At 43.7% G+C, this 24,144-nt stretch overlaps 1 protein-coding gene across 1 annotated transcript in view; it reads left to right on the top strand.

Annotated features, from left to right (window-relative positions):
• Positions 1–9,856, top strand: part of LOC141110072 (coiled-coil domain-containing protein 63-like) — a 195,977-nt gene extending 186,121 nt beyond the window's left edge. Inside the window, exon 15 of the mRNA XM_073601296.1 lies at positions 9,527–9,856. Within this exon, the coding sequence (XP_073457397.1) occupies positions 9,527–9,613 (87 nt within the window). The 3' untranslated portion in view covers positions 9,614–9,856. The remainder of the gene's footprint in view (positions 1–9,526) is intronic.
• Positions 9,857–24,144: the final 14,288 nt, after the last annotated feature.

The following is a 24,144-nucleotide window of genomic DNA, read 5'->3' as shown; positions in this document are numbered from 1 at the left end:
TGACGGCCCATGCATGGTGGTTTCCCACACATGGGCAGGCAATGAAAAATGTTCCAATTCTGTAAGAGGGTGAGGGGAGGTACCAGAGGAGAAAAAGCTCTTGTAATGTGTGAACGCCCGCTTTTAAGGAGGTAGAGGAATTGGGGGGTGGACAGTAAAGATTAAGATAAAACTGCTGAGACTGGTAAGGAGTTTGGGGAATGATTCTCCCTTTTCTACATTGGGTAGTAATGACAATGTATATCAGGTCATTGTGTGTAATTCTTTTTGGGTACTTGAAGTTTAGGAGCTAAGCTAGATATGAGCAAGATGGGTCCATAATGTAAAATAATATTCCGTACAAACTTTTTTTTTCTTAAACACAATTTAGCATACAAAGTGATTAACAGTAAGGACTAGGCATAAGATGACATTTGAGTCCAGATCAGCATAAGCAATAGCAAGGCCACCTGAAGTGCAGCAGTGAGCAGTAGTAAAGTTTATTCTATCAAGTGGTGGAACTATACTGCCTACTATAGTGCATTTATGGCGGCAATGATAGCGGGAGAGGCAGTCCTTTGAGATGCTCTTCTTCCAGCTATTGTTGGGACCCTTAACCTGCATGCAGTATAGGTACGGTATAGTCTTGGCAGAGGTATATATACGCATATATGCAGTCCTATAGACAGAGGCACGGAAACATATTACATACCCTTGATACAACCCTGTCATTTTATAGGGACAAGACCCCAATGTAGGGGAGGGAGGGGAGAAAAGGTAAAATCATAAACAGTTATTTGTCTACAGTAAACAAATTAACCAATCCTCTACTACAAAGAAGCACTACTACTGGAAATCAATATTTTCCCTATTGTGAAAAAGATTGGACCCTTCACAAACTGGATCATTTTGGCCTCTACAGAGACCTAAACGCATTTGTGAGGTCACTTTCTTACTTTTTTTGGACTATTGGATGTTAGGTGCACAACTAGAACCTTTAGAATGTGGTTTAAGGAACTCATTGTGGGGGCCAGGCATCTGACACACCCAGAATTGTACCAGCTTTTGAAGTTTTTCTCTTCACTCCAGCAGGATTCAGTGACAGGGACAGAGGGACAGGTGATTGTGAATCGTTTGCTTTGCAGGGATTGCTTTTTTTCATCTTAAAAAATAATAACAGAGTCACTTTAACATAGCAACAAGTAATATCATTTATTGTATTTTATTTGTATCAACTTGCTTTCATTGATGGTTACCACATTTCTGCAGGTGTGCTGAGGACATCTAGTGGTTTCAGGAACTCACTGAAAATTTGTAAAAATAATTTGTTCTTGCTGCTTGCTTGCTTGGAATGTGTCCTTTTTAAAAAAAATTAACTAATATTGTATTGTTTTTTTTGTGAAATGACAACACATTGAATTCAGGTGATTTTTAAGAGATGTATAACATGATAGAAAAACATTCTACAACTACAGCACTACTTGCCTGGACTATGCGTGTTCTCTCTGTGTCTGTGTGGCTTTCCTCCAGGTACTCCAGTTTCCTCCCACACTCCAAAGACATGCTGGTAGGTTAATTGGATCCTGTCTAAATTAGCCCTAGTATGTATGAATGAATGTGAGTAAGGGCCTTAGATTGTAAGCTCCTTGAGGGCAGGGACCAATGTGAATGTTTAATATATGTATAAGTACTGGGTAAATTGATAGTGCTATATAAGTACCTGTAATAAATACATACTTTTTTTTTTAGTGTAAACAAAGTTCATACATTTGTATGTAAACCAAGTTTTCATTTTTGTGGATACGATAATCTAATGTGTCCCAAATCACACCCCCCATGTTGAGGGCATGTGGCCTGATATGGTTCAGGAAGGGAGGGGGGCGTGTGCTCGCTCCCCCCCTTCCTGGCCTGCCGGGCTGCATGCTTGGATAAGGGTCTGGTATGGATTTTGGGGGGGGGGAGGCACACCGTTTTTTAAAAAAATATTTAGCAAAAGTGTTTAAAAAAAACGCGTGGGGTCCCCCCGGAAACCCATACCAGACCATATGTATTTTGAGGGGGGCCCCACGCCGTTTTTAAAAACATTTTTCTATTGCCGGCAATTTTTTTTATTCATTCAGCTGTCAGCGGGGAAGCCCTTTGACAGCTGATGACTCATCCATTGTTAAGTATGCTGCGGCCTGACCCACTCCTTAACAACCAGCTATTCACTGTGCCCTGATTGGGCAAAGTTTTGCTCAGTCAGAACTTAGAATGCACTGTGCAGCGCGCAGTGCATTGTGGAGCGCTCGGCAAGCGAACATCCTGCCGAGCGCCCCACAAAAACTGGCAAACAGGAGATGTTCGGGCCCAGACTTTTGCTTGGCTCAAACTGTTCGCCCAACTCTACTCATCATTGGTGTCAGTGGAAGGAATGGTGCCTCCTCATTAGTGTCAGTGGGAGGAATAGTGCCCCATCATTGATATAAATGTAAGGAATAGTGCCCCAACATTGATATAAATGGGAGGAATAGTGGCCCATCATTGGTGTCTGTTGGAGGAATGGTGCCTCATCATTGGTGTCAGTGGGAGGAACAGTGCACCATCATTGGTGTCTGTTGGAGGAATGGTGCCTCATCATTGGTGTCAGTGGGAGGAATAGTGCCCCATCATTGGTGTCTGTTGGAGGAATGGTGCCTCATTATTGGTGTCAGTGGGAGGAAAATTGCCCCATCATTGGTGTTTGTTGGAGGAATGGTGCCTCATCATTGGTGTCAGTGGGAGGAATAGTGCCTCATCATTAGTTCAGTGGGAGGAATAGTGCCCCATTATTGGTGTCAGTGGGAGAAATAGTTCCTCATTGGTGTAAGTAGGATAAATAATGTCTCTTATCAAGGGCCAGATAAAGGCAACAAAAAGGTTTCATCCAACCCATGGGCCACAATTTGGAGGCCCCTGTGTTAGATGGTCCAACACATTTCGGAAGCCAGTGGCTAATTTAGCACTACAGGCCCAACCTATAATTAAAATATCACTTATGGACTGAATGGACCTTGACAATTTATAACTAGAAAAGCTACAATTTCTGGGGAAATTGTGTGAAGTGCTCTTGCCTCTACAACTGGAGTGGGTGGAGTAACTGGATGGAGTGGCTTGAGTAACTGTGAAAAGTGTTAAAAAGCTTAATATTTTAAAAAGTATAAATAGTAGTAAAAAAGTTGAAGAAGCCCCATCATTAGCTGAAAGAGCTGAACATTTTTTTACAAAAATGATTGTTTTTTTTTTTTTCAAAAAAGATTTTTTTTTTTTTCAAAAATGATTTTTTTTTTTTTCAAAAATGATTTTTTTTTTTCAAAAATGATTTTTAAAAAAAAAATATTATTTTTTTTTTTCATTGGGTGGTCATAATGTTTTGGCTGATCATGTTGTGGTCATAATGTTTTGGCTGATCATGGGGTGGTCATAAATGATTTGGCTGATCATGGGGCGGTCATAATGTTTTGGCTGATCATGGGGTTGTCAGCTTTTGCCACCTCCCACTCTAGTTTTGAACATTTAGCCATTCATTCCTATGGGACCAATTTCGCCACAAAAACGACGATATTTCGTGAACCATTCGGGGAAACGTTCCACAAAGTAATAGCACACCAATTAAATGACATTGAGGCTGGATTCACACTGTTATTTTTCACCTATTCACAAAGTTCCACAAGGTAATAGCACACCAATTAAATGACATTGAACATTTCGCTATTCATTCCTATGGGACCAATTTTGCCGCAAAAACAACGATATTTCGTGAACCATTTGGCGAAACGTTCTACAAAGTAATAACACACCAATCGGGAACAATCCGCACGTTTCAGTATATTACTTGTCTATGTAGTGTAAAAGCTGTGGGAGGAGTTAGGGTGGTAAATTTGGCTATAATAATAATAATATATATGTGAGATAACAGTAAGTGGTCTTTCTATGCAAGAACACTTAATAACCCTAAAAATATATTTCATTTTAAGATGATTCAGTTTGTTATAAAATCCTGCGATGGGTTCATATTATAAGGTTACCTTTCTTTGGTTTGAAATATTAATGAGCAGGCACCTTCATTTCTACAATCCTGCTGCGCAATCCCACAAATTAGAGGCAGGGTGAAAGCTGCACATCTCTTAAGATCTTCCTTATCAAGCTCTAAATTCCCTGGGATTATGTAGCATAACATTTTTAGCCTTGTAGCTTATTTTATCCCTTTTAACAATTCACCCTGTCATACGATATTAATGTGACAATGACACAGATGAGCTGGCTGATAAGCGTTATCTATCTGTTGCCTTGTAGCCCGAGGAAAGCCCGCAGCACAATTCTTTCACAGCTTGATTACGCGATCCTAGAAACACTGCAGTCGAATTTAGATTCTTCATCATTTTGTCACGTAATATAAAGTCATTTCAAAGCTTGACTTAGAATTAGAATTATCCTTAGGTGGAGAGCGCATCAAAGTAAAACTGTGTTTGTAGCCTGCGATCGCCCTTGCTGTGTTTGAAACAAATTCTTTTATGTTGCCTCTGCTGGAGTCTTGTGCACAATTATAGTTTTCTAATGTAATTTTGAAGCACATTACTTGTAGAAGACAGCTGTGTGTAAGGGCTGCTTTCTCTACCTACAAAGACTTGCTGCTCCACATTTACACAAGTAATGCAGTCGCCCCGCTGCCCTGAAATCTTCCTGCTTTTTAAAGTTGTACATTTCAAACTACACCATCAAATCATTCTTTTCAGCATTCAATACTTTTTTTTTTTTATCTTCTGTGAAAGTTTTCTGAAGTGATCAAAGGGCATTTTTTTGTATATATAGTTTTTTTCTGTATATTTTATTTTTCTTTATAAATATTACCCGTTCCAGCCTACAATCTGGATGCATTAAAGTGACACTAAACCGGTTTAACCACTTCTGGAATGCCCCACGTACATTTACTGCAGCAGGGCGGCCTCTCTGTGCGAAATCACATACCTGTATGTGATTTCGGTCTTCCTGGTTTAGGGCGAGCACGAACGCTGCCGGCGACTAGCTCCCGCTGTGAATGTAGACAGAGGGAGCCAACCAGCGGGTACACGCTGGTGGACCTGATGTCCGCCAGGACCTGCTGATCGTTCCCAAGGTAGACAGAATGGCGGTCTGCCTATGTAAACAAGGCAGATCGCTGTTCTGTGACAGAAGAGAGAGATCTTGTGTTTCTGCTAAGCAGGAACACAGATCTCTGTCTTCTTACAGTACCAGCACCCCCCCCCTCCCCACAGTTAGAAAGCACTCCCTAGGGACACAGTTAACCCTTTGATTGCCCCAGATGTTAACCCCTTTCCCTGCCAGTGTCATTAGTACAGTTACAGTGCATATTATTTAGCACTGATCATTGTATTAGTGTCACTGGTCCCCAAAAAAGTGTCAAGTGTCCGATTAGTGTCAAGTGTCCCCTTGTGTCCGATTTGTCTGCCATAATGTTGCAGTCCCGCTATAAGTCGCTGATCACCGCCATTACTAGTAAAAAAAAATAAAAAATAAAAAAATTCCATAAAAATATCCTATAGTTTGTAGACGCTATAACTTTTGCACACACCAATCAATATACCCTTTTTTGGATTTTTTTTGCGCAAAATATGTAGCAGAATACATATTGGCCTAAATTGATGAAGAAATTCGATTTTTTAAATTTTTTTTATTGGATATGTTTTATTGCAGAAAGTAAAAAATATTATTTATTTTTTTCAAAATTGTTGGTCTTTTTTTGTTTATAGCGCAAAAAATAAAAACCACGATCAAATACCACCAAAAAAAAGCTCCATTTGTGGGAAAAAAAGGGCATCAATTTTATTTGGATAAAGCGTCACACAACCACACAATTGGCAGTTAAAGTAACACAGTGCCACAGTGCAAAAAATGGCCTGGTCATTGAGGGGGGTAAACCTTCCGGGGCTGCAGTGGTTAAAGAAAAAATCTATTTAATATGTATTCTTAACTATTTTCCGTCCAGCATATTATAATAATACAGCCAGGTGGGAGCTTTCCAGTTCCGGGAGGCTTCCAGGAGCGTTCTCTCACTTGGGCACTGTGAGCGGCCCAGGTATCATGTGATTGCTGTGACCAATCACAGCGATCACATGATGACATGTAAACACAACTGTCATAATTGGCTTTCTTTATGGACAGTTTGCTTACTATTCTCTGTGATTAGTGATAGTGATCACCTAGTACAGGGTCATTTACATGTACCATATGGTAGCTGTAGCTGATCACAGCAATCACAATAGTAAGCAAGCTATCATGAGTGAAAGCCATTCATGACAGGTAAAACGAATACTAATACAGTGATCATCACTGTAACAAGCAATCACAGTTAAAAAAAAAGTCCAGATCACCTTCTCATAGTAGTACAGTGTCTCAAAAACATACTTTCTATTGCTCTCAGCCTTCACCAAATATCCAAATTATTTTTATTTATTTTTTGCTGCTGTGATCCAACTTTCTATTGAAAGGTGACTACGTTTATTTTCCATGGTCCACTGTAGGAATATAGCCACTCTCTTTTGCTTACTCCCAAGATGGATTATGGACTATAGGGGTGTGGTGTGCATAGAACAGTGGACATGACTGCAACAAACGTGCACTGCTTATTTAAGAAGTATGTTGAATCTGAACATTCTGTGGGCAGGTTGGTTCTACATGAGACTGAATATTCCAGCAATAGCTGGTGGGACAGGTGACTACAAACCGTGTTCTTTTGCTGGATTTTTTTTTTTTTCTTTTAAAGGGCAACAGTCACTTTAAAGCATCTCTAAATCCAAGATCAAAACTGATAGTATTGCAGCTAACCGGCCCTAAATGTGGTGGCTGCATTAGTTTTCCCTTTATTTTCACCTGGCAAATGTTTCCTTTATTTTAACCTGGTCATCCTGCCCTTTAGGACATATTACCTGTCCTAGGGTACCAACCTAACTGAGCAGTGTTGTGTCCCTAGGACAGAAAGTGTCAGGAATACATAACACCTCCCTCTTATCTCCATAACAAGGGTAGGTGTTTAGTAGTCCATAGATATAGCAGAGAACAATGCTCAGTGATAACAATCCAGAGACAGAGAATATAGGACGTTATCACAAGATTTCTGTATTTTTTTAACAAATATAATAAAACTCTTTCAATGGTATATTTCACAGATCAAAAGATACATACACATTAATATTAAAACAAATAATATTGGTATACATAAGGCACCAGATCATTTTTAAATTTCAAGTCACAGAAGACTTTTTTATTCTGCTTGCTGTAGGAGAACGGATGCTATTCTTAGCTTATACTAAGCCAAAGGTCCCCATTATTTACATTTCCTTCCTCTCCGTGTATGGAAATGGTTATAATGCAGGCGCTGGGCCCTCGACTGTGTTAATTATCTCTTACCATTTGTTTATAAAACGAGAATTACGTTTAGTGATGAGTGTATTATACTGACAGAAATACAATAGGACCACCTTGATCATTTCAAACAAAACAAGATATTAAAAGAAACAATATGAACAGCTGGGTAGTGAAGCAGAACGCCTGGTAAAAAAAAAAAAAAACGAAATACATATTTGGAATACATAACCATGAACGGTTTTACCTGCCAAGATACTGCTGATTGAGTTCAGGAACGTTTGATTCATGAGCCCCTTCCACTATGTACAGCCAGATGGTGACAGACAACACTATTCGGTCACTAGTCACTGCAGCTCTTCCTCCAACCTGCTCATTGAACTGTGACTGTCCATCACCACCCCAGTGAGGGGTGCAAAATACACTATATTACCAAAAGTATTGGGACACCTGCCTTTACACGCACATGAATGACATCCCAGTCTTAGTCCATAGGATTCCATATTGAGTTGGCTTAGTTATAACAGCTTCAACTCTTCTGGGAAAGCTGTCCACAAGTTTTAGGAGTGTGTCTATGGGAATGTTTGACCATTCTTCCAAAAGCCCATTTGTGAGGTCAGGCACTGATGTTGGACGAGAAAGCCTGGGTCTCGCTCTCCAGTCTAATTCATCCTAAAGGTGTTCTATCGGGTTAAGGTCAGGACTCTGTGCAGGACACTCAAGTTCCTCCACCCCAAACTCGCTCATCCATGTCTTTATGGACCTTGCTTTGTGCACTGATCCAAATCATTTGGTGGAGGGGGGATTATGGTGTGGGGTTGTTTTTTAGGGGTTGGGCTTGGCCCCTTAGTTCCAGTGAAGGGAACCCTTATGCCCTGTACACACGATCACACATTCTGACAACAAAATCCATGGATTTTTTCCGACGGATGTTGGCTCAAACTTGTCTTGCAAACACACAGTCACACAAAGTTGGTCGGAAATTCCGAACGTCAAGAACGCGGTGACGTAAAACACGTACGACGAGCTGAGAAAAATGAAGTTCAATAGCCAGTGCTGCTCTTCTGCTTGATTCCGAGCATGAGTGGCACTTTGTGTCTACACACGACCGGAATTTACGCAAACGGATTTTGTTGTCGGAAAATTTTAGAGCCAGCTCTCAAACTTTGTGTGTCGGAAATTCCGATGGAAAAAGTCCGATGGAGCCCACACACGGTCAGAACTTCCGACAACAAGCTCTGATCACAAGTGCACAAAGCAAGGTCCATAAAGACTCGGATGAGCTAAGAGGGATGCCATTAAAGTTCATGTGCGCGTAAAGGTAGGCGTACCAATACTTTTGGTAATATAGTGTATGTGCATTTATTATTTTTCTATTTCTATTTTTTGTATTTTTTTTTTTTTCAAATATATTTAATTAAATATTTGCACAAGAAATACAAGAGGAAATAACCAACTACAAAAAAGCTAGGTAACAATGAGCAAAAATGTAATGACAAATAACCAAGCTCGTAGTGACTGAGAGTATATTGAATTTTCCAAGGAGCTGAGGTGGGATATACATTCCAAAGTGTGTATAATAAGATAGTGTCTTATACCAAGGTGGTGAAATAATGAAAATAGTGTGGAATAATAGTTTGAGACAATGTAGGAGAGGCCCCCCTTGTGGAAAGTGTTGGTTGGGACTATTGATGGCACACTAACCCACATGTAGGTGTATGTGGTCGATAAAAAAAGGCAAGAGGGGGCGGGAGCGCCTGACTGGGGGGTACCTAGCTATATAGGAGACATGGGTATCCTGTAACATACGGAAAGCAGACCATTGCAGAATTCACCAACAAAGATCCAACCATAGGATTTATACAGAACCAAAGTGCAACGCTGAAACAAAGCCGTTACTGGGGGGAGGGAACCATACATTGAAGCTTCTAAAGGTAATATATGGATTAGATAACCAAGTCCTTGGGTAGAAAACCATGTCCTGTGGTTAGAGAGCCAGCCTCTCGTGTGGTACGTGTTGTTCACTGGTGGTACATTAACTTAGCTTTTAATGATACAAGTATTCTTTAAAACTACACTTAAAACTTTTTAAATAAATACATAACATAAGAAAACCTACATCTAACAGCAATGCCACCAACTGATTCATTCTTATGAATTTTTGTAGGTCTTGAAGAAAGAAGAGAAGGCCATCAGAAAAGGAAATCTCAGTGAAAATAATCTCACCAAAACAACAACAAATGCAAAGAAATGATTGACATCAGTCATAATAGGAGGGGCCAAAAAAAATTAAAAATTTAATGTTAAATGTTAAATTAGACTTGAACTGTTTTATTAGTAAATATTGTCTTTCTAGCAGAACTTTTATGAAACTTAGGGGTCTATTTATAAAACAAAATGTGCTATGCCACCACAAATAATTCCTATAATTTGTCTATTATGCTTGTTTCCTTTGGTTCGTCAGCTCCATCTAGTGATTGAGAAAATACCCCATTATGGCCACTAGATGGAACTGACAGTCATAGGAAATTAATGTATTAGGCAAATTACAGAGGTTATTCATGATTGCTGTGCAAATATTCAATACATTTTTTTTTAAATAGATGCCTTAATGTATAGTTATTGATTATATGATTGGTGTTCACCATATATGAAGCTTACAATTATACATATACAGTCTCTCACAAAAGTGAGTACACCCCTCACATTTTTGTAAATATTTTTATATCTTTTCATATGACAACACTGAACAAATGACACTTTGCTACAATGTAAAGTAGTAAGTGTAAAGCTTGGACGCACCCAGAGCCTCTAATTTGGCCTAGGTTACACAGATCTCTATTTTCTCTAAACCCAGCTAAACTGAATGAACATGTTTGTGAATGCACTTCTTTTATTTTCAAATTGGATAGTGTCACTCAAAATAGCAAATCAATGTTTGTAGTAGTGACTGCACTACAGGTGACACTCCCTTCACCAGTGGAACGGGACTCACCTTTTATGTTGGATCTTTACTAACCTAAATAAGCAGGGTCAGTCACGCTTATCCTCAGGGCATATTATAATATACCAATAACTACCTTACAAACAGTAAAAGCAAGTTAAAATGTAGAAAAATACTATATGTAGCAAAAGCAATGTCTATATAACAAAAGATTGCCTGATTTATAGAAAAGTAGGGTAACCAATATGTTTATCTACATAAAAAATAGAATAAAAAAAAACAAAAATATATAGAGTATCTCACAAAAGTGAGTACACCCCTCACATTTTTGTGAAATATTTTATTATAAATTTTCATGTAACATGTAACAACAGCAACACTGAAGAACTGACAATTTGCTACAATGTAAAGTAGTGAGTGTACAGCTTGTATAGTGTAAATTTGCTGTCCCCTCAAAATAACTCAACACACAGCCATTAATGTCTAAACCGCTGGCAACAAAAGTGAGTACATCCCTAAGTTAAAATGTCCAAATTGGGCACAATTAGCCATTTTCCCTCCACGGTGTCATGTGACTCGTTAGTGTTACAAGGTCACAGGTGTGAATGTGGAGCAAGTGTGTTAAATTTGGTGTTATCACTCTCACTCTCTCATACTGGTCACTGGAAGTTCAACATGGCACCTCATGGCAAAGAACTCTGAGGATCTGAAAAAAAGAATTGTTGCTCTACATAACGATGGCCTAGGCTATAAGATGATTGCCAAGAGCCTAAAACTGAGCTGCAGCACAGTGGCCAAGACCATACAGTGGTTTAAGAGGACAGGTTCCACTCAGAACAGGTCGTTCAAAGAAGTTCAGTGCTGCCAGCATTGCTGCAGAGGTTGAAGGGGTGGGGGGTCAGCCTGTCAGTGCTCAGACTATATGCCGCACACTGCATCAAATTGGTCTGCATGGCTGTTGTCCCAGAAGGAAGCCTCTTCTAAAGATGATGCACAAGAAAGCCTGCAAACAGTTTGCTGAAGACAAGCAGACTATGGACATGGATTACTGGAACCATGTCATGTGGTCTGATGAGACCAAGATAAACTTATCTGGTTCAGATCGTGTCAAGCGTGTGTGGCGGCAACCAGGTGAGGAGTACAAAGACAAGTGTGTCTTGGCTATAGTCAAGCATGGTGGTAGGAGTGTCATGGTCTGGAGCTGCATGAATGCTGCCGGCACTGGGGAGCTACAGTTCATTGAGGGAACCATGAATGCCAACATGTACTGTGACATACTGAAGCAGAGTATGATCCCCTGCCTTCGGAAACTGGGCCTCAGGGCAGTATTCCAACATGATAACAACCCCAAACACACCTCCAAGACCTCCAAGAAGCTGAGGGTAAAGTTGATGGACTGGCCAAGCATGTCTCCAGACCTAAACCCTATTGAGCATCTGTGGAACATACTCAAACGGAAGGTGGAGGAGCGCAAGGTCTCTAACATCCACCAGCTCCGTGATGTCATGGAGGAGTGGAAGAGGACTCCAGTGGCAACCTGTGAAGCTCTGGTGAACTCCATGCCCAAGAGGGTTAAGGCACTTTGGGCCCAATTTGGACATTTTCACTTAGGGGTGTACTCACTTTTGTTGCCAGCAGTTTAGACACTAATGGCTGTGTGTTGAGTTATTTTGAGGGGACAGCAAATTTACACTGTTATGCAAGCTGTACACTCACTACTTTACATTGTAGCAAAGTGTCATTTCTTCAGTGTTGTCACATGAAAAGATATAATGTAAATCTGGTAGGTTGGCAACACTGGTAAGGTAGTATATTATAATATACCCTGAGGATAAGTGTGACTGACCCTGTTTATATAGGTTAGTAGAGATCCAACATAAAAGGTGAGTCCCATTCCATTGGAGAAGGGAGTGTTACCTGTAGTGGAGTTACTACTACAAACATTGATTTGCTATCCTGAGCAACACTATCATATTTGAAAATAAAAGGAGTACATTCACAAACATTTTCATTCAGTTTAGCTGTGTTTAGAGAAAATAGAAATCTGTAGGTCCTAGGCCAGATTAGAGGCTCTGGATGCGCCTAAGCGCATGCAAATGCATGTACATTAAAACAGAAGCAGCATAGTGATGAGCTTGTCTCTCTCTGTCACTCTGCTTGTTCCCTCTATCAGCATGCTTCTTGTCAGCGCATAAAATGATTAGATCCTTGTGCTGCTTCTATCTCCCACATTCTAGTCCTGCTGTACAGGGGCTATTACTAGGCATTTACACTGCTTGCATTAAAAATACATTTAATGATGTAAAAACTACTATAAAACTGCATTAATTTATGTTTTTATATGTGCCTAGAGCTCAGCTTTAAATGCCTACAGAAATTACATGTGGCCTCAGATAATAGGAGTCTCTGACTTCATAATAAAATAGCCATACTGCAAGGTGGATATTATTATAGTACCATGGACCTGCACCATGTACTGGACAAGAGTTTACAACATGGAGTTGGCATAATAGCTGCCTATTAGGGATGAGCTTTGTGTTCTAGTCGAACCCTTGTTCGACTCGAACATCATCTGTTCGATCGTTCGCCGAATTGCGAACGATATGGGCCGTTCGTGCCAAATTCGTGTGGCGCATCACGGCCCATAATTCACTGCGGCATCGCAGTGCATTGCTGGCTGATGATTGGTCAAGCATGCACTGTGACCCGCATGCTTGGCCAATCACAGCGCCGTCTGAACAGAGAGCCGTAATTGGCCAAAGCCAAGGAGGCTTTGGCCAATTATGGCTCAGGGCATTTAGTACACGCCCCACACTATATAAGGCCGCCTGCATGGCGGCCCTGTGTAGTGTGTGTTCCGGCGTTGAGAGAGAGATAGATAGACAGAGAGACAGTGTCATTTGATTTAAGTTAGATAGATTAGGCAGGACAGTCAGTGAGTTAGCTGCACTTACAGTGTATTGTGTATATATATGCATCCCAGGTGTTGTGTGTATATATATATATATATATATATATATATATATATATATATACACACTGTATTCAGTTTAGCTAGATCCGTTCCTGTTATCTTGATACTGACAGGCAGGCTTGTCTTGTTACAGTATTTACAGCTACCTGAAGAAAATTGCTAGTGTTCTTTTGATCCTATTAGTACCACAGTCAGGCAACTAGACTATTTACAGTTAGTGTAGTGCGTCCTCCTCACAGTGTTCAGTTAAAGCTACAAGTTAGTTTAGTGAGACCTCTGCACAGTGTTCAGCTAAAGCTAAAAGTTAGTGTAGTGCGTCCTCTGAACAGTGTTCAGCTAAAGCTACAATTTAGTGTAGTGCGACCTCTGCACAGTGTTCAGCTAAAGCTACAAGTTAGTGTAGTGCGTCCTCCTCACAGTGTTCAGCTAAAACTACAAGTTAGTGTAATGCGACCTCTGCACAGTGTTCAGCTAAAGCTACCTGTAGAAGGTTGGTGGTGTTTTCCTGATCCTATCACTACCGTAGGCAGCTAAATAAGGTACAAGTTAGTGTAGTGCGTCCTCCTCACAGTGTTCAGCTAAAGTTACCTGTAGAAGGTTGGTGGTGTTTTCCTGATCCTATCACTACCGCAGGCAGCTAAATAAGCTACAAGTTAGTGTAGTGCGACCTCTGCACAGTGTTCAGCTAAAGCTACCTGTAGAAGGTTGGTGGTGTTTTCCTGATCCTATCACCACCACAGGCAGCTAAATTATTTACACATTAGTGTAGTGCGACCTCTGCACAGTGTTCAGCTAAAGCTACCTGTAGAATGTTGGTGGTGTTCTCATACTACAGGCAGGCAGTTGACTTTGCTAGCTGCAGTATCAGTATATATATATATATATATATATATATATATATATATATATCTCCCAGCTTAGTGCAGCTACAGGCCATTAGTATGTCTGGAAGGCCAACAAGGAGAGGCAGACAGTCACAAGCCAATAAAAGAGGGCAAGCAGGCTCTGTGTCTAGAGGCAACAGTGCTGGTCATGGAGACGGTGCACCCTCATCAGCACGTGGCCGTGGGACACGCTTGGCCTTTTTTTCGGCAGCTGGCCGTGTTGAGCCGCAACATGCGGAAAACTTGGTCGAGTGGATGACCAAGCCGTCCTCATCCTCCTCATCCTCTCTCACTAATGCTCAGAGTACTTTGTCTGGCAAAGCAGCTGCCAACGCGGCCTCTTCCCTCGACTCAGTGGCATCAGTAACTTCTTTCCTAGCCCCACCATATCCTCCTGAGGAGTCCCTCGAACTGTTTGACCACAGTGTTGGGTACATGCTCCAGGAGGATGCCCAGCGTTTAGAAGGCTCTGATGATGATACTGAGCTAGATGAAGGCAGTAACGTGAGCACGGACAGAGGGGGTGCCCAAGAAGGACAGCAATCTGGCAGTCATGCTCCCCCTGCTGCAGCATACTGCCAGGTTTGCTCCAGTGATGAGGAGGGAGGGATGATGAGGTCACTGCATCAACATGGGTGCCTGATAGGAGAGAGGAGGAGGAGGCACATCACCGAGGCAGGATGCCCTTGAGGGGCCAGCCTAAGGGCAGTACACTGACTGCATCACACCGCAAAGCTCTGCATGTGCAGGGCGCTGCTGTCTCTGCGCATTATTCTAAAAGTTCTTTGGTGTGGGCCTTTTTTGAGATGAGTGCATCAGATCGCACCGCTGCTATTTGCAACATATGTCTCAAGCGTATCTCGCGTGGCCAAAACATCTCCCGCTTGGGCACCACATGCTTGACCAGACATATGTTGACCTGCCATGCAGTTCGTTGGCAAGCGTATCTAAACGACCCACACCAAAACAAAGAGGACCTCTCCTTGCTCCTCATCAGCTGAGATCTCCAACCCCACTATACCTTCAGTCCTCTCTGAGACCTGCACTGAGAGGAATGAAGGTGTAGAATTAGGTGTGTCACAGCCAAGTACTTGTGGGCAATCTGCTTTCGGTACACCGACGTCAGATTGTACCAGGCAAATTTCCCTGCCCCAGCTGCTGCACCGCTGAAAGAAGTTCACTCCCAGCCATCCGCATGCCCGGTGGTTGAATGCTAGCTTGGAAAAATTGCTAGCACTTCAACTACTACCTTTTCAGTTGGTAGACTCTGCCCCCTTCCGTGAGTTTGTGGAATGTGCCGTTCCTCAGTGGCAGGTACCCAAATGCCACTTTTTCTCATGGAAGGCGATTCCGGCTCTCTACCGGCATGTGGAAGGCAATGTCTTGGCCTCGCTGGACAGAGCGGTCAGCGGTAAGGTGCATATTATCGCTGACTTATGGTCCAGCAGGCATGGACAGGGACGTTACCTAAGTTTCACGGTGCATTGGGTGACTCTGCTGGCAGCTGGGAAGGATGCAGGACAAGGTGCAGTAGTGTTGGAGGTTGTTCCGCCACCACGCCTCCAAAATGCCACTACTAATGATTGTGACACACCTCTCTCCTCCACCCCTCCTCTTCTTCTTCCTCCATGGCCTCTTCCTGTGCTTTGTCCTTGGAACCAGCGGTGCATTCAAGGGGCTACGCAAGTACGCAGGCCAAAAGATGCCATGCGGTGCTTGAGCTGGTGTGCTTGGGGGACAGGAGCCACACTGGGGCAGAGGTTCTGTCAGCTCTGCAGGGGCAAGTTCAGAGGTGGTTGACGCCACGCCAACTTAAGGCAGGAATGGTGGTTTGCGACAATGGCACCAACCTCCTCTCCGCCCTCCGACAGGGACAACTGACCCATGTGCCCTGTTTGGCTCACGTCCTTAACTTGGTGGTGCAGCGGTTCTTGGGCAGGTACACGGGCTTACAGGATGTCCTGAGGCAGGCCAGGAAAGTCTGTGTGCATTTCCGACGGTTATATAATGCCAGTGCTCAGCTGGCAGACCTCCAAAAAGAGTTTAACCTGCCCAAGAACCGCCTAATCTGTGACATGCCCACCAGGTGGAACTTAACGTTGGCCATGCTGCAGCGGCTGCACATGCAGCAGAGGGCCATCAATGAGTACCTGTGCAACTATGGCACCAGGACAGGGTCAGGGGAGCTTGTTTTTTTTTCCCCACGCCAGTGGGCCATGATCAGGGATGCATGCACTGCATTTGAGGAGGCCACGAGGATGGTGAGCAGTGACAGTGCATGCATCAGTGACACTGTCCCCCTTGTCCACCTGTTGGAGCACACGCTGCGTGGAATAATGGACAGGGCACTTGAGGCAGAACAGAGGCAGGAAGAGGAGGACTTCCTTAGCTCTCAAGGCCCCCTTTATCCAGACAGTGTTCCTGCGTGCCCGTCGATCACACAGGAAGAGGACGAGGAGGAGGAGGAGGATTGTGTCAGTATGGAGGTGCAGCCTGGCACTCAGCATCAGCAGCAGTCTTTAAGGGATCAGTCCCAAGAAACACATGGACTTGTACGTGGCTGGGAGGAGGTGGCTGCGGACCATGTCATCCTTAGTGACCCAGAGGACTCCTGACCGAATGCCTCAGCAAACCTACGCTGCATGGCCTCCCTGATCCTGCAAAGCCTGCGTAAGGATCCTCGTATTCCTGGTATCAAGGAGAAGGACCAATACTGGCTGGCAACCCTCCTTGATCCACGTTACAAGGGTAAGGTTGCAGACCTTATCTTGCCGTCGCAGAGGATGAAACATCTTCGGGAGGCCTTGCAGAAAGGTCTGTGCAACGCGTTCCCAGGGACTGGGAGGTTACAAACTCCTGTTTCTGGACAACGTGTTGCTGAGGCTTCGGTCAGTCAAAGAAGGAGCGGTGGAGAAGGTGGCCGTCTGACCGATGCGTTCAGACAATTTTTTAGTCCACAGCCCCAAGGTATGATCGGTTCCAGCAACCATCGCCAGCGACTGTTTTACATGGTGCAGGAATACCTAGGGGCAAGATCTGACTTGGACACCTTTCCCACCGAAAATCCTCTGCGTTACTGGGTCTTGAGGATGGATCACTGGCCAGAGCTTGCACAGTATGCAATTGAGCTACTGGCCTGTCCTGCATCCAGCGTTCTTTCGGAATGCACATTCAGTGCTGCTGGAGGCTTTGTAACCGATCACAGGGTGCGTCTGTCCACCAACTCGGTTGATCGACTGACCTTCATAAAAATGAATCAGTCTTGGATCACCACCAGCTACCAAGCACCTGATGCTGATGTAAACGAATAATTTTTTTTTGAAATGTCAGATCCCTTCAAAGACTGCATATGCTGATTCTGAGTGACTATCCTGTTATGCTGAGTAATTATCCTCTTCCTCCTCAATGATCATGCTGATAGCTTGTAAGAACATTTTTGGTTCTGGGCGCCGCCACCAGTTCCTAAGGCCCAATTTTTAAGCCCCTGTTTAACAGGGGCATGTAATTACAATTTATGATGCAATTCTTTGCAGCAGGGCTAGTTCCTGCGCTCCAACTAGAGTATCTGTGAGGGGTTGCAGTGTTGTGGTACCAGCACCAGTGACTAAGGCCCAATTTTTCAGCCCCTGTTTAACAGGGGCGTGTAATAACAATTTTAGATGCAATATTTTGCAGCAGGGCTCGTTCCTGTGTTCCAACTAGAGTATCTCTGAGGGGTTGCAGTGTTGTGGCACCAGCACCAGTGCCTAAGGCCCAATTTTTCAGCCCCTGTGTAACAGGGGCGTGCAATTACAATTTTTGATGCAATACTTTGCAGCAGGGCTCGTTCCTGCGTTCCAACTAGAGTATCTGTGAGGGGTTGCAGTGTTGAGGCACCAGCACCAGTGCCTAAGGCCCAATTTTTCAGCCCCTGTTTAACAGGGGCATGTAATTACAATTTTTGATGCAATACTTTGCAGCAGGGCTCGTTCCTGCGTTCCAACTAGAGTGTCTGTGAGGGGTTGCAGTGTTGTGGCACCAGCACCAGTGCCTAAGGCCCAATTTTTCAGCCCGTTTCTGCGCCCACCAAGATTAATTGTGAGGACTTACAGTGTTGTGCCACCAGCACCACCACCACCAAAGGCCCAATTTTTCTGGCCCTGTTCAACAGGGGCATGTAATTACAATTCTTGATTGAATATTTCACAGCAGGGCCCGTTTCTGCGCCCACCAAGATTAACTGTGAGGACTTACAGTGTTGTGGCACCAACACCACCACCACCACCAAAGGCCCAATTTTTCAGCCCCTGTTCAACAGGGGCATGTAATTACAATTCTTGATCGAATATTTCACAGCAGGGCCCGTTTCTGCGCCCACCAAGATTAACTGTGAGGACTTACAGTGTTGTGCCACCAGCACCACCACCACCACCACCAAAGGCCCAATTTTTCTGGCCCTGTTCAACAGGGGCATGTAATTACAATTCTTGATTGAATATTTCACAGCAGGGCCCGTTTCTGCGCCTACCAAGATTAACTGCGAGGACTTACAGTGTTGTGGCACCAACACCACCACCACCACCAAAGGCCCAATTTTTCAGCCCCTGTTCAACAGGGGCATGTAATTACAATTCTTGATCGAATATTTCACAGCAGGGCCCGTTTCTGCGCCCACCAAGATTAACTGTGAGGACTTACAGTGTTGTGCCACCAGCAGCACCACCACCACCACCAAAGTCCCAATTTTTCTGGCCCTGTTCAACAGGGGCATGTAATTACAATTCTTGATTGAATATTTCACAGCAGGGCCCGTTTCTGTGCCCACCAAGATTAACTGTGAGGAATTACAGTGTTGTGGCACCAACACCACCTCCACCACCAAAGGCCCAATTTTTCAGCCCCTGTTCAACAGGGGCATGTAATTACAATTCTTGATGGAATATTTCACAGCAGGGCCCTGTGAGGGCTTACAGTGTTGTGGCCACAACAACACCTAAGGCCCAAATTTCTGCTAAGTATATAGGGCAGGCCCCTACTTTCAAACATCCAACTTACAAACGACTCCTACTTGCAAACGGAAGGAGACAACAGGAAGTGAGATGAAATCTACCCCATAGGAAGGGAAATTCTCTCCTGTAAGAGTTAATATGGGAAAACTTTTCTCCTTTCCACTGATGCTTTATCACCAATCCTTGTTTCACTAAAAATCCCAAATTTTCAAAAAAACATTTGTCATTGGGACAAAAAGTGAAGTGAAATCTTCTGAAAAGGAGCACAGACAGCAAAACAAATGTCACAGGGGTGATAACCCTTCCCTATATTTTCCAAAAAGCTTAAAAACAGATTTTTTGGCTGGAGCTACACTTTAAAAATGTACCAATTCAAAATTACAAACAGATTCTACTTAACAACAAACCTACAGTCCCTGTCTTGTTTGCACCGCCTGTATACTGCTGTTCAGAGTATATAGGGCCTTGGGGCCCCACCCCTTTCCTTTTTTTAATTTAGGTGCGGGGTTCCCCTTAATATCCATACAGGACCCAAAGGGCCTGGTAATGGACTGGAGGGTACCCATGCCGTTTGTCTCACTGATTTTCATCCATATTGCCAGGACCCGACATTACATTAAAGCTGCAAGCAGTTTTAAATGACTTTTTTTTCTTTAAAAATGACATTTTGTGCAGGGACTGTTCTAAGCACGGGAAACACGCACCACTTTACAGGCATACTATAAACACCCCCCCAGGTACGATATTTAAAGGAATATTTCACTTTTTTTTTTTTTTTTACTTTAAGCATCATTAAAATCACTGCTCCCGAAAAAACGGCCGTTTTTAAAAGTTTTTTTGCATTGATACATGTGCCCTGGGGCAGGACCCGGGTCCCCAAACCCTTTTTAGGACAATACCATGAAAACTAGCCTTTAAAATGAGCACTTTTGATTTCGAATGTTCGAGTCCCATAGACGTCAATGGGGTTCTAACGTTCGTGCAAATTTTCGGTCCGTTCGCAGGTTCTGGTGCGAACCGAACCGGGAGGTGTTCAGCTCATCCTCATTGCCTAAACAGATTGTGTGCCTCTTTACCCTACGTCTGCCCTTTCCTCAGGCTGTAGGAATGAGACCGTTTTCAACAATGCTTGATAGCTATGCTTTAATAGAAGAGAAGAACTGCAGGTAGAGAAGTACTTTTTTTTATTAAAATGCTTTATCAGTCACTCGTCCATCATAATGACATGACCTTTAACACAGGCTGCAAATGAAAGCCAATTTCCGCAAAGCATCAAGTAGGTAAATTGCTATAACTACTAACAAACCCTTGGAGGAGCCGAGCTCATCTTCATTGCAGCCCATTAGTACAAACAGAACAGTGCTTTAGGGGTTAACCTAATAAATGTACCTTCCAATGAGGTTGGTCAGTGGTGCCAATGCTGTGCAGCACATGGAGTTGATAGACACACAAATGATGGGAATTTCACTCCATTTATTAGCAGGCTAAACTTCAGTTTGGCATCTCTGTGGCCACTTCTTTGTGCAGCCCTCTATGCCCACAGATGTTTGTGACTGCACAGTTGTATACAAGCTATGTCGAATTCAAAAGTCTATTCTAAACGTGATTTAGGGTCCATTCAAACCAGATGCATTGACACAATTTTTTTCAATGTATGCCCACACAAGGATCTGTAAAAAATAAGGTATGTTAATGGGAGCAGTTCACACTGGTGCATTGCGCTGATATGCGCTAGTTTGCAGTGGAAAAAAGTAGAACAAGCCCTACTTTTTTCAGCACAATTCAATGTAGCATGTTAATGTCACGCATGTCAGTGCAATGCGCATCTAGGCACAGTAAGAATAGCAGGACAAGTCTGGCTCCTCTGCCATGCTATAAACTCTTTGCTTGTTTCAGGAAATTAGGAGAAAGGTGCATGTTAAAATGCAACACAGCATGTCAGCGCACATGCGTTTACTTCAGTGTGAATGGACCCTAAATGTTTATTTTATTCCCCATATTCTCCTTGAAGAAACTAGGTAGTTCAATCATTTTTTTTAAGGCCCCTTCCACATGGGGCGGGCTCCGTTGGAATCCACCTGCTCAGCAGGGAATCTGTGTGCTGATCCCCACTGAGCAGGCAGATGGCGGGTCCATGACCACTCCACTTTTAGAAAGCAGACACAGCCCGCTCTCCTGTATGGTCTGTCTGTCAGCCGACTGCCATCCGATCTGATCAAAACAGATCCCCATCCGTCTGTTTTTATCAATGGTAACAGTAATTGTGAGCGCAAGGTACAGTGTAATAGAAAGGGTAATAATAGTAATATTAAAATCACTATTAATAGGTATATATCATAAGGAGATCATTAGTCCATAGGAAAAACATTAGTCCAAGGATAAAGGTAGTGATGAGATGACTAGGGCGGCTGCTGTCCTCAGAGAGCTGACTCTGTACACAGAAATAGAAAGAGAGAACACCAGAAGCGCCACTTAAGTGCAGTATTAAAAGCTGATTTTAATGGCAAGGCAAACAAGCACACTTACAAGAGGTAAGAAAAATATAGGCTCATCTGTATTAGTAGTCCCGGGGGCTTCTCATGTCTGGGAGGGGTTCCTGGTGCGTGGCTGTGTTGATAGCAGGTCCACAGCACATCCTGTGGCCACAGGAGAGAAACCGGAACCAGTGTGGAGCGCATGGAAATGACTTAACGGGTCACAGGATCACATCCGGAGGAGTTATCACAAGGGAGGAAGAGGTACTGGCAGGCTACGCGCTCGGAGCATCAGCTCCTTCTATTGGCCAATTGCCACCACTCACGCTTGACACCATCTGAACCAAATAAGTTTATCTTGGTCTAATCAGACCACAGGACATGGTTCCAGTAATCCACGTCCTTAGTCTGCTTGTGTTCAGCAAACTGTGGGCTTTCTTGTGCACCATCTTTACAGGAGCCTTCCTTTTGGGACGACAGCCATGCAGGCCAGTTTGATGCAGTGTGTGGCGTATGGTCTCAGCACTGGCAGGCTGGCCCCCCCACCCTTTCAACCTCTGCATCAATGCTGGCAGCACTCATACGTCTATTTCCCAAACCTCTGGATATGACGCTGAGCATGTGCACTCAACTTCTTTCATCAGCCATGGCAAGGCCTGTTCTGAGTAGAACCTGTTCTGTTAAACTGCTGTATGGTCTTTGCCACCGTACTACAGCTCAGTTTCAGGGTCTTGGAAATCTTCTTCTCTAGAGCAACAATTCTTTTTTTCAGATCCTCAGAGAGTTCTTTGCCATGAGGTGTCATGTTGAACTTCCAGTGACCAGTATGAGAGAGTGAGAGTGATAACACCAAATTTAACACACCTGCTCCCCATTCACACCTGAGACCTTGTAACACTAACGAGTCACATGGCACCCCGGGGAAGGAAAATGGCTGAAAAGGGCCCTTCAGGTCTCTTATGGATTTTAAGGGGAACCCTGCGCCATGGTGTGGGGGTCCCCCCAAAATCCATACCAGACCTTTATCCCTTCAGGTCTGGTATGGATTTTAGGGGAACCCCGTGCCAAAATTTTAAAAAATGGCGTGGGGGTCCCCCTAAAATCCATACCAGGCCCTTCAGGTCTGGTATGGATTTTAGGGGAACCCCACACCAAAATTTAAAAAATGGTGTGGGGGCCCCCCCAAAATCCATACCAGACCTTTATCCGAGCATGCAACCTGGCAGGCTGCAGGAAAAGGGGGGTCCTCCCAAAGCACCTTGTCCCCATGTTGATGGGGACAAGGGCCTCATCCCCACAACCCTTGCCTGGTGGTTGTGGGGGTCTGCGGGCAGGGGCTTATCGGAATCTGGAAGCTCCCTTTAACAAGGGGGCCCCTACCCATTCACCAAAGAAGTGTCAAAAAAGTAAAAACGGCAAGAGACAGTTTTTGACAATTTCTTTATTAGTAAAAAAAAAAGTGTCCCGCGATGTCAATCCATCTTCAATCCAGGCGCCGACAGACCAGACAAAAAAAAATGGAAAAGCTCTGCCTCTGTGGGAGGCATCCTGCTGACTGCAGTCTTTTTGTGGTGACAGCTGTTATATAGCCAAGGGCATGGCCACCCGCTGATGTAAGTGGGTGACCCCGCCCCTGCATGTGATGTCAGAGGGGGCGGGGTCACCCGTTTACATCACCGGGTGGCCCCGCCCTTTGCTATATAACAGCTGTCAAAGTGAAAAGACAGCAGTCGGCGGGACGCCTGTCATAGATTTTTTTCCGGAGAACCGCTGGCGCCATGATTGTTGATGGATTTACATTGCAGGACGCTTTTTAAAATTTGTTTAATATAGGAATTGTCAAAAACTGTCTCCTGTCATTTTTACTTTTTTTACACTTTTTTGGTGAATGGGTAGGGGTCCTAGTAGGTTACAGTTACATGGTAAAGCTACTTTTAAGGCTTTTGTTGGTCAAGAGAGGAGCATTGGATAAGGGGGCAGCCTCTGTGATGCATTTCAACATTTTTTAGTCCTCAATGCTCAGGGCTGTCTGCTTCCACATCCCATCGGCATTGTATGCTGGGAGATTATTTAGGGGCAAAAATAGACATGGAGACCTTTCGAATTGATGATCCACTGGTCATGAGAATAGACCACAGGCCAGAACTTGCCCAGTATGCAATAGAGCTGCTGGGCTGCCCTATATCCTTTCCGAACATGCATTCAGTGCTCCTGGAGGTTCTGTGACAGATAAAAAATCGCGTCTGTCCCCAGACTCTGTTGACCAGCTGACATTTTTCCAAATTAATCATTTCAAGATTAGCAGCAGCTATCAAGCCCCTGATGCCGATGTTGCCAATTAAAGTGGTTGTTAAGCCACTATCTTATCTTTATATCATCCTCTCGATCGGATAAAAAGCTGTATCCTAGTGTCGGTCTTTTATTTAAAAAAAGCTGATTTTTACCTGTTTTCACAGCATCTCCCAGCGATCACGGGACTTCAGGCTCTCCCCATCTGATAGCTCCAGCAAACGGGGCCAAG

This window comes from Aquarana catesbeiana, linkage group LG10, assembly GCF_042186555.1.
Source record: "Aquarana catesbeiana isolate 2022-GZ linkage group LG10, ASM4218655v1, whole genome shotgun sequence".
NCBI classification, from domain to species: Eukaryota; Metazoa; Chordata; class Amphibia; order Anura; family Ranidae; genus Aquarana; species Aquarana catesbeiana.
Note: the sequence above shows the minus strand (reverse complement) of the source record. Positions and strands in the feature narration are given on the sequence as shown.